The 10,923-nt window shown below is 41.2% G+C and overlaps 1 protein-coding gene and 1 long non-coding RNA gene across 2 annotated transcripts; both read left to right on the forward strand.

Annotated features, from left to right (window-relative positions):
* The first annotated feature begins 1,192 nt into the window (after positions 1-1,192).
* Positions 1,193-5,413, forward strand: LOC124258933 (microsomal glutathione S-transferase 1-like). Its single transcript, XM_046692992.1, has 3 exons — positions 1,193-1,497; positions 3,242-3,333; positions 4,770-5,413. The coding sequence occupies exons 1-3, from the start codon at positions 1,216-1,218 to the stop codon at positions 5,008-5,010; spliced, it is 615 nt and encodes a 204-aa protein (XP_046548948.1). The 5' UTR covers positions 1,193-1,215; the 3' UTR covers positions 5,011-5,413.
* Positions 5,414-6,976: 1,563 nt separating this feature from the next.
* Positions 6,977-10,516, forward strand: LOC124258935. The gene is made up of 3 exons (XR_006893714.1): positions 6,977-6,987; positions 8,332-8,334; positions 10,452-10,516. It is a non-coding gene; the product is annotated as an uncharacterized LOC124258935 (long non-coding RNA).
* Positions 10,517-10,923: the final 407 nt, after the last annotated feature.

Here is a 10,923-nt window from a genome sequence, read left to right on the forward strand (position 1 = left end):
CCCGGACAACTATTCACCAAGATGGCATATACAGATACAGGACCGTAGAAATTCCGGACTGACTGGAGCAAGTTTTATCGTTGCCAGAAAAGGAAGACGGAAGAGCTCCAGTCACCACGCTTACGTGTCGCCGATAAATCTAAATTTGCGGCTAAATAAACCACCGGTATACATCCCCAATTCGTCAAACATAGTACAGTTATCCCCATTCTAATTCAAGTTGTTTGAACATACAATGAGTGAATTTATGATACTGGTTTGTCTTTTTTAAACACAAATTCCATTCGAGTTTAGCGTAATAGGGGAGTTAAACTGACCTAGGGCTTCTGCAAATGACAATGCCCTGAAAAACAGCGTTACCCCAATAATGTAAGGGATACATTCAAAGGTTTTGGTGAATAGGTTTTCAAATAAATTGCGACCGTATATGTTGATTATACAAACGGAAATTTACAGCATTGACCAATCAGAACTCGTGTTACATACTAAGTTAAATAAGAATTATCAATATTCCAGCAATATCATGGCGTCGGACACCAGAAACCGTGTCGGGAATCGAACCCGGGTCTTCAGGGTGACGAGCGAACGCTTTAACCACTAGGCTATTCCCACTCATTTAGTAAGTAGGGTCAACTGTACAGTTGACAACCATGTCGGGTAACCTAATTCATTCGAAGATTGTATCTGTATTTTACCTCTCTGTCTCCACGTCAGTGTTTGAATATCTTACTCCTGAAATCCTACATACTGCTGTGCTATCATATCGTTGTCAGCACTGTCTGGTTTTATTCTGACATAACATTTACCACGAGCTCTACTTGGTCTTCAGAAACCCATGCTTGTCGTGAGAGGCGACTAACGGGGTCGGGTGGTCAGACTCGCTGATGTGGTTGACACATGTCATCGTATCCCAATTACGTAGGTCGATGCTCATGATGTTGATCACTGGATTGTCTGTTTCAGACTCGTCTATTCACAGACCGCCGCCATATAGCTGGAATATTGATGAATGCGGCGTAAAACAACAAACAAATATTAACGCACGTGGTGTGTGGCACCCGGTTAAGGTAGAAACGTGATACAGAGTGGGTACTTGTGACCTCTAACTTTACAGTACATTACATGACATCCTATCCACCCCACCAAAACACCTAACATGTTCTTTTCCTTTTCCTTATTTTTTGTTAAGGAGACCCGGTGGACCTCAGTGTATGGATGGGACGGAAAGGACTGAGTCGTGAGGCGAGAAAAATAAGATATGTTAATCTCAGCCGGGTGTCTTTTCGACATTTTTACGGTACAGATAAACTTACATGGGACAAAAGACCTGGAGTTTGGGCCCAGCCGCTCAACCGATCTCAACATAACCTTCAACATGGCGAGCCGTTCTCTTTCGATAACCCAGTGTTTTCCAAGTTTGCCCTCTACTCGACGGTAGTACTGTCCAAGACGATATGCATGTCCGAACTGACAACGTTATATAGAATGCGGAAACAGGTATGTCATTCAGCTGGCTTGTCCACACTGATTTGCTTGTGTGTTGAGTGGTTATATTCAAGGTTGTTTCGTTATACTCGAGCAGGTTTGCAGGATATAGAGTGTAGGCTATGTCGAAACATCGATAATCCGAGTAAAGATTTATTGCTTTTCATGATTTTTGCATTCGGAGTTTGAAAAAGTGAACGATTGCACTGAAAACCCATTGTACGGACCAGCAGGGTTTGGCGATGACATTTGCGACCCTGAACTAGGATTACATGCTGACGCGTTTGTGATATTGCGCCAGATAACGAGAGCATAATAGGCTGTTGCATAAGTGCTCACGCTGAACAAAGTTGGTGAAAAGGCAAACTGGTTTGCTAGGCTATTATAGTGTTTTCTGCCTGTGGGGATAGCCGCTGTAACACGTGTCTGTGTTGATCAGATGGTTCAGCATCATGATATACTGTACTTATAATACGCTGGATAATCCAGGCTGCAAACGAAGGCTCCTAAGTAGAGGGCAATGTCCGAGTAACTCTCCAATCCTTAAAAATAATGGAGCCGAGGCCATTATTTTTAAGGAATGGAGAGTTACGAGGATATTACCCTACTTATATTACATTCAAAGTATTGGTAATATTTCTGTTATCAAAATTAAATGTCAATATTCTCGATGTCCAATGTTTGAAAAGCTTCCATTTTATTTTGAAGGGATCATTAGCAAAGCCATATCCAAAAGCCATATATTTCGCATATGTGGGTAATGTGGTTAACGAGATATTAGTCATCACAACAAATTGGGGTATAATATTTCTTAAAAGAATGCAGAAAATGAAAAAGGATCTGTCATTTGGTACCTCTTGGATAATGGATATATTTCATATAAAATATGTTCAGTAGAGTATTGGATGACATAATGAACATTCAAAGATTTGGATTGCTTGATATTTATATACTCGGGGGCTGTAATTTAAGGACACCCCAATTTCAATCTTTCAAAAAGATTGTGTCCAGATATTCTAGCTGGCACTGTTTACAATATATTGAGAGCTGACACTTGTGTGACCATTCAGTATTTAGTTTGAACCTTTGGCATCATGTATGAATAGTGAAAACAGTAGAATAAGTTATATCCTTGTGATTACGTCATCTGAAAGGGGGTGGGTAGTGTCTCCAAAACAAGCTCTTTCAGTAAACAAGAAAGGGGCAGTCACTTTAACAAGCGATTGTAGTTACAAATTGCCTTTTTATGAACTTTAATATCTAAGTTTGATTCTAGCGGACTTCTGCCTATCTCAAACACACAAAATGTTTCTTGCATATTTTGTTTCCTGAAGTCGTGATGCATATATTGCAGATTTTGCGTGTTTTGGGGGTATCAAAATTAAGAGTCAAACAAAATGGGGATCGTGCAGAGGCTGGAACATGGCAAAACAAATTTGCTTGAGGTTGACAGATAATATGCAGGAAAATATAACATAAAAACAGCTGCATTTGTATCATTTTCTGTGTGAGGCTGACTACTTTTTGAACTCCCCTCGTATTAAAGAGCAACTGGAGTCTCAATACTGACTAGCACGCATATACTTAGCTGCTATAATTCCTTCCAAATTTGTCAGGTTACGACCAAATGAATTTTGCCAGGTTTTAAGAATAACAGGAGACCTTAATTTCATGTAAAGGTATATCTGTGAATGATGCAACACAAAGGTTGTGTGAAAATGAAAAATCTGAATCATAAGTTTAAAATTCATTCCAGGCGTATGCCAATGAAGAAGATATCGAACGGTTCGCCACATCTAAGGATACTGAGGTTACAACGTCAGACGCCAGTGTCGAGAGGGTCAGACGGTAATGCTGAGAGAGAGAGAGAGAGAGAGAGAGAGAGAGAGAGAGAGAGAGAGAGAGAGAGAGAGAGAGAGAGAGAGAGAGAGAGAGAGAGAGAGAGAGAGAGAGAGAGAGAGAGAGAGAGAGAGAGAGAGAGAGAGAGAGAGAGAGAGAGAGAGATACGTACATCTGAACACACAAAAGAGAGAGGATTTCAGCCCACGCCACCGACAGTAGGAGTATTATAGGCATGAAATTATAATATTGATAAAGATAGAATTTGGAGTGTTTGGTCAGAAAGGGGGTCCTATTATAGGCATAAAATTATTATATTTATTTCCATAATTGATATGAAGTCTAGATAATTAATATTTGGAATTGAGACGTAATGGGAGACAAATTATATCAGAATTAATAACATCAAGGTAGAATTCCAGTAGCTGGGGAAATGGTCGGAGAGGGAAGGTTAAGTTGGTGCAGTTGTGAGCCAAGTGAATATAGGTTAAGAAGATGTCTATATTATCAGGGCTGGGCACCTCACTGACAGTAAGACAGAAATGGTCAGAACGCGGGAGGAGCAGCATTTCTTGGAATCAGGGAGAGTAATTCTGGTAATTCAGGTAACACAACTACCTGTCAGGTAAAAGGGCGGCGTAAATAAGAACCCTTTCGATAGGAGTTTTGTTGTAACTGGCATCCAGCTGTTACGTGTCGTATACGGTAAGGCTGAAATAGATACAGGTGATGTATGGGACCACAACAACTCTGCGGTGTGTATCAACCTCTGGAGAAAGCAATGACTGTAAATTTAAGCTGCCAGGAGTTCAGCCAGTCATGCGTCCTGTGAAGAAGATAGGCGCACATGACCAGGCTCCATGCAGCGACCTTGACGCTGACGTATCAAATTTTGTTTGAACCCTCCCCCTGGTTAAATTGGGTGTAGGGCCGCTTTCAACAGTTTTCCCGTTATATACGGCGTGTCAGCTAAATTAGAAAGGTCGAAGATATGTATGCCTCATTAATCCTAATTAACTTAAAAACTATATTCTTATTTTTGTACATTAATCATATCTCATTTACTTTGTCATTATATTTTTGTCTTGACAAACATGGATAAGACCTTTTATTTTGGACTGTATTAGGTGATGTAGTTACGTGAACTAGTGAAACCAGTTCCAATATGGATTCCTGTATATATACTAGATGATTGATACGTTCTTCTCAATGGGACACTGGTGGACCAGTGGCCTTAGGCGCCTCAGTTCGCTGTGCAGAGTTGTGTCCCTTAGGTGCACCAGAAACCGATGATCACTGATTGGAATCACAGAATCGTCCTGATTATGTTCTAGACCTATGCGCATCTTTCTCGTGTGGTTAACAAAGTGATAAACGTGTTGAACATATTGCCGTTGTTTTACCCAAACCAAGCTAACAAACTCACTCACTCATTTTATTCTCAGGTGCCACCTGAATGATCTCGAGAACGTCCTGCCGTTCGTACTGGTCGGGTTAATGTACGTGTCTACGAAACCGGGAGTTGTCGAGGCGAGCCGAGTGTTTCAGGTATTCACGGCAGCTCGCCTACTCCACACAGCGGCGTATCTGATACCCCTGCCGCAACCCAGCCGCGCTCTCACGTTCCTCACAGGCTATGGAGTCACTTTCTTCATGGCGTACAAGGTATTCAAGGCTGTCTACTGAACAGGGACTATGTCGTTTTGATAATCTTCTGGGGTCGATTGTGTTCGTTCACCAGATGTCGAGCTGCATATAGTATCTGAAATGAAGGAATATTAAATAATTACCATGAACCGTTTGTGTCTTAAGAAATACGTGTTTTGTGAATCATGTCCGTCTTACGAAACCAATGTGATATACTCCCCCAGATTGCTTTGTAAATTGCCCGCGGCAAAAAAAAAGATGTGTTGCGGTAGTGTAGTAAAACGTCTATACACAAAGAACTTAATTGAGGACCCCCTGAAATTTTGCAATGATAGATTTTCAACACGTATATAAAACGTCTCATGGTGACCACGATGGAAAAAACGTGGGTTTTTGTGACCCGTATGATCCCTTGACTCATAAATAACGACATTTGAAATGACTGGACTCCATGTTGATGTTTTGATGATAATTGCTCATTTTGAAAAAATACAAACAGACACACTGATTTTCATGCAAACCCATGCCTGTACAAGTATGGCCCAGGCTGCCGTTGTACAAAGCGATCTTAGCGCTAAGGTGACCGTAACTCCCATACCTTAACATAGACTTAGGGTAACCTTAGCGCTAAGGTTGTTTTCTACAACGGCACCCTGGAATGTTAAATGTTGAACATATTGATGAATGTGAACGTTCAAAATGTTATTTTGCGTTTCTTACGCGATTCAAGGCCAATAACCGCCATGTGACCAATCATGTCCCAGATATGCTGCAAAGGGTTAACACCAGGGCTCAATCGTGAGATATGTTAGCATAACTAGGTTCTATATGAATAGGTGTATATATGTCTTAAGACACGTGTCTTAAGAGTCTTGTGAATCATCTCATTTCTAGCGAGAACCAATAACTGTCCCTGGTTTATTCCCATATTTCCAGCCCCAGCGAAGGCATAAACAAGTAAACAAGTTTCGTTAAAGATTTCAATAGTAAAAGCAATCCATCTATGTGGAATTCCTACATAACGGTATTCTCAGTATGCACACGCTAGACTAGTTCACTACTTCGCTTGGGAAGTGAAATATCATGTACATTTCCTTTGTCTGTTAGGGGCGACTAACGGGATTTGGTGGTCAGGTTAGCTGACTTGGTTGACACATGTCATCGTATCCCATTTGCGTAGATCGATGTTCATGTTGTTGATCACAGGATTGTATGGCCCTGACTCGATTATTTACAGACCGCCGCCATGTAGCTGGAATATTGCTGACAGTGGCGTTAAACAAACAAACAAACAAACCACTGCCGTGCTATAAAAGACCTGCACCAGTTCATGCATTCATCGACCGCCTCCGTGGTGTAGTGGTTGGAGCGTCCTCCCGGAGAGCGGAAGGTCGCGGGTTCAATCCCCGACCGCGTCATACCAAAAGACGTTAAAATATGGTACTTGTTGGTCCCTGCCTGGTGCTCGGCATTAATGGGTACAACAAGGACTGGTCGGCTCGGAGTCAGTATAATGTGTCTGAGTGGGGTATTCATGCTTCACTGCGGCATGGTATCTCAGTGAGCTAGCACTATAAAACCAGCTTAAGTCTGGGCTAGTACAAGCAGCCGCACATACACATACGCATGCACGTCGTCCTATGAGCGAAATATTCTCAAACACGACGTTAAACCAAATTTCACCTCACCTCATGCATTCACCCCATATTGAGCTGACATCCCGTGATGTAACAGGAACAGCGTTGAAACCTACATCACTGCATGACTCAGACTACTTCACTGTATCCGTCCAGCAAAGAATGCTGACTCCACAGTTTTGTTAGCTTGGACTGTATCATGGTCATCAGCTCAAAGTGGGAGCACGTGTATGAAGTCTTTCTCCCAGACCCGGGAGAATATATTAAATGTGTTATGGTTTGGCAAGTCTAGATTGTCCAGTTAACACGGTTCCAGTTTTCTATTTGATTTTTGAGTTTTTTGGTAGATATACATATACATGTTTTTCATGACAAAAACGTATTTCTGGTACTAGTGAGTCTAGTGTAAAAAGTGCTGACAGTCACAAGTGGGGCGGATTTTGGATTGGGTTAAACGGTCATAGGATTCTCGTACGGCTAATGGACGCAACTCTAGGCTTGTGATGGACACGAGCGTGGTGATCCTGAGCGATGCCTCAAGTCCCAATCCGGTTGTGACCCTCATAACTATTACACATAAATGAAACGACCGAGGATATCATAGCAGTTGTTATCGTACTGTTGCCCCGTACTGTTATTTGTCCATGGCTTTAACCCCATCATGTACAGTAACAACAACCCTCCGCTTATCAGGACGCTAGGCATTCCAAACTGGATAAACAAACATCGCGGATTGAGACATATCGTACGTAGTAACATGCAGTGGGTGAGTGAGGTTTTACAGCATTCGAAATATATTTCTGAATTATATCTCTGTAAATGGTAGAATGGGAACCAGGTAATCCCGTGATTGACATCATTAGCATCGTTCTACTCGATTGGGATACGATGACATGTGTCAACCAAGTCAGCGAGCCTGACCATCTGATCCCGTTAGTCGCCTCTTACGACAAGCATGGGCTGCTGAAGATGAATTCTAACCCGGATCGTCTCGGGTGATCTCGGGGTTACTGCATGATACCCGAGGAAAGACATCCAATACTGACAAATATATACTACCCATCAAAAGTTTAGACTCACCAATGAAATGTAGCCACTTACTTCAGGGCCGCCTCCGTGGTGTGGTGGTTAGAGCGTCCGCCCGGAGAGCGGAAGCTCATGGGTTCGATCCCCGACCGCGTCATACCAAAAGACGTTAAAATATGGTACTTGTTGGTCCCTGCCTGGCGCTCGGCATTACTGGGTACAACAAGGACTGGTCGGCTCGGAGTCAGTATAATGTGTCTGAGTGGGGTATTCATGCTTCACTGCGGCATGGTATCTCAGTGTGCTAGCACTATAAAGCCAGCTTAAGTCTGGGCTAGTACAAGCAGCCGCACATACACATACACACGCATGCACGTCGTCGTATGATCGAAATATTCTCAAGCACGACGTTAAACCCAATTTCACCTCACCTCACTTACTTCTAAACTAGATTTTGCAAAATATTCCATACGTTTTAAAGGTACTGTTTACACATGAACTGATGTATTGTAAAGCAAATTTGTAAAGTTGAAAAGATTATTGTCATGAGTTCAATAAACGGTGAAACCAGACTCGATTATTTACAGACCGCCGCCACTAGCTTGAATATTGCTGCGTGCGGCGTAAAACTGAACTCACTCACTCTTATCCCTTGATCGATGATCCGGGTTAGAAGGAGTAAGAGGCGACAGATCAGATGGTATGGTAGCCTGTCGTACAGACCCTGAAGCAAATATATCCAAGAAAGCCCACACAAGTCTAGAAAATGTGGCAAGTCTAGATTTCCTCAGCTTCTGAAAATGAAGAAAGTCTCAGGGCTCCTTTTCATTATATTTTATTTTATTTTACTATGAACTTTTTTCAGTAAAATATGTTCATTGCAGAGACTAGTTGTTAGTCTAATGGTATGGCTGTCATCATATCGACGCTCACTCACTGGATTGTCTGATCAAACTCGATTGTATACAGATTGCCTTCATATAGCTCGAATATTGCCGAGTGAGGCGTTAAACAACGAAACACAAAATATAAGATCTGCTAGCTGACCCCATGACTCAGTACTCTGAGGACAGTACCAGTATTTTACCAAATATTTGAACATGAAACACACTTAGCACTGGTCAGGTTCAGTTTTAGAACTAATCTTCAGCAACACATGCTTGTCGTAAAAGACGACTAACTGGATCGGGTGGTCAGACTCGCGGGCTTGGATGGAAAATGCCATCGTATCGTAATTTTGTAGATTGACGCCCATGAGGTCAGTCACTGGATTGTCTGGTCCAGGCCGTCGCCATATAGCTCGAATATTGCCAAGTGAAGCGTTAAACAAAAAGAAAACAACAAAAACACAACTAAAAACCAATATTATCTTGTAATGTCTTTCAGAATGAAGAATACACAACATATGGTCTATTACATTTCATTACAGATTTCTGAAATAACATAGCCTCTATTACCCAGTCAGAATAAGTACAGTACTATCACCGTGGAAATGACGACACATCTACAGTTATCTGAATAGTCTATGTGTTGTGAGATTTGCATCAGAATCAGGTAATGCTATAAATACCCACTGTCTTTCTTGTAGTGAGTGAGTATGGTTTTACGCCGCTTTTAGCAATATTCCAGCAATATCGCGGTGGGGACACCAGAAATGAGCTTCACACATTGTACCCATGTGGGGAATCGAACCCGGGTCTTCGATGTGACGAGCGGACGCTTTAACCACTAGGCTACCCGGCCGACTCGGCTTTCTTGTATTTATGGTAACAGAATGTAGATATAATACACTGGAAATATACGACAGTAAAGATCAGACATCTATTTTCAAAGAAAAAAACCCCTCATTTTGTTAGTAATATCAAACAAATACATACACTCTAGGGGCTGTTGTTTTGTTCTCTATAAACTGCTTAAAATTTAAACTCTTGCAATAATATAAATGGATGGACATATTCATATATGTGACGTAAATACGATTATTACGAGAAGGTTGAGCTGTAGTTAAAACGCTCGTCAGTACAGAGAGTGAGTTTGCTTTTAGCAATATTCCAGCAATATCACGGCGGGGAAAACCAGAAATGGGCTTCACACATTGTACCCATGTGGGGAATAGAACCCGGGTCTTCGGTGTGACGAGCGAACGCTTTAACCACTAGGCTACCCCACCGCCCCGTCAGTACAGAGTGGCATGAGATATTTTTGTTTACTGTAAATACGGTTTAAACACACGGTTACTACGCTATATGTAGAACGCCTGTAAGTGTAGAAAGGTACATGAGATATAGTACTCACGGAAATAGAAAGAAAATGTTTTTGGCGTTTATTTCGTAGTTTGGAACACAACTAAAGTTTGATTGTTCAATATTCTATGACTATCGTTTTTCACTTTTGTTTTTAAAACTTTTTGCAAAATCACCCGAAATAGATGAGTTTATAAGGAGAGCAATTGCATCAAAGTCAAAATGTACTTTTCTGATGCAAGATATAGTATGCAAATGAGATGTACTCTCCATAGGTTAGCGTACAGAGTATATTTCTCATGAAAAACGTCATATACCATTCATCCTTTATTCCATTTATCCTAATTGATGTACAAAATAATTGATTTAGGGATTTTCTCAGTACATTTTTCATGCTTGTACTCCTGTTGAAAACCAAATGCCTAAAAACATTTTATTTCTATTTCCGTGAGTACTTTAGTCAGGTCCTGTTATTTACTCCTTGTGCGGGTTATGGGACAAACCAGAGGGTTTTGTTTTTGAGACAAGATAGCTTTTCCGTCAAAATTGATAAAAACAAATTTCTGTTCTTGAGTATTTAGGGCCCATATTATACCACCCATCAAAAGTTTAGACTCACTTACACTTAAAGCACGCGCTGGAGCCATACCGGTTTCTGGGTAATTTGTAAGTTTCCGTTTTCCGGAAACGTGAAGGAAATGTAGAGAAACGGTCCGGAAACCAAACTAAAACCAGAGACCATATAATAGATATGTTTTCTGCTGAAACTTAAGTTTCCATTACATTTATTCTAAGTTATTTTTCCTGTGTATATGTTATGTATATATCGTATGGTTACTTCCAAGATAAATGTCCCCTCTAACTTGGGGTACCCGACTGCAAACCTTATGCAGTTGAATTGCACGAGGATCATGCATCAAATTGTTGAAAAGCATGTGCAAATATCATGCATGTGGACAGCTGCGTTTTGTTGTAAGGTTTCGCTAATAAATCGACAATTTTCAGTTTCATCATTTATTGAACTCATGACAATAATCATTTCAACG

The sequence above is a fragment of the Haliotis rubra genome, unplaced genomic scaffold (genome assembly GCF_003918875.1).
Source record: "Haliotis rubra isolate DU_JTF1 unplaced genomic scaffold, ASM391887v1 Scf703, whole genome shotgun sequence".
In the NCBI taxonomy this organism is placed as follows: domain Eukaryota; kingdom Metazoa; phylum Mollusca; class Gastropoda; order Lepetellida; family Haliotidae; genus Haliotis; species Haliotis rubra.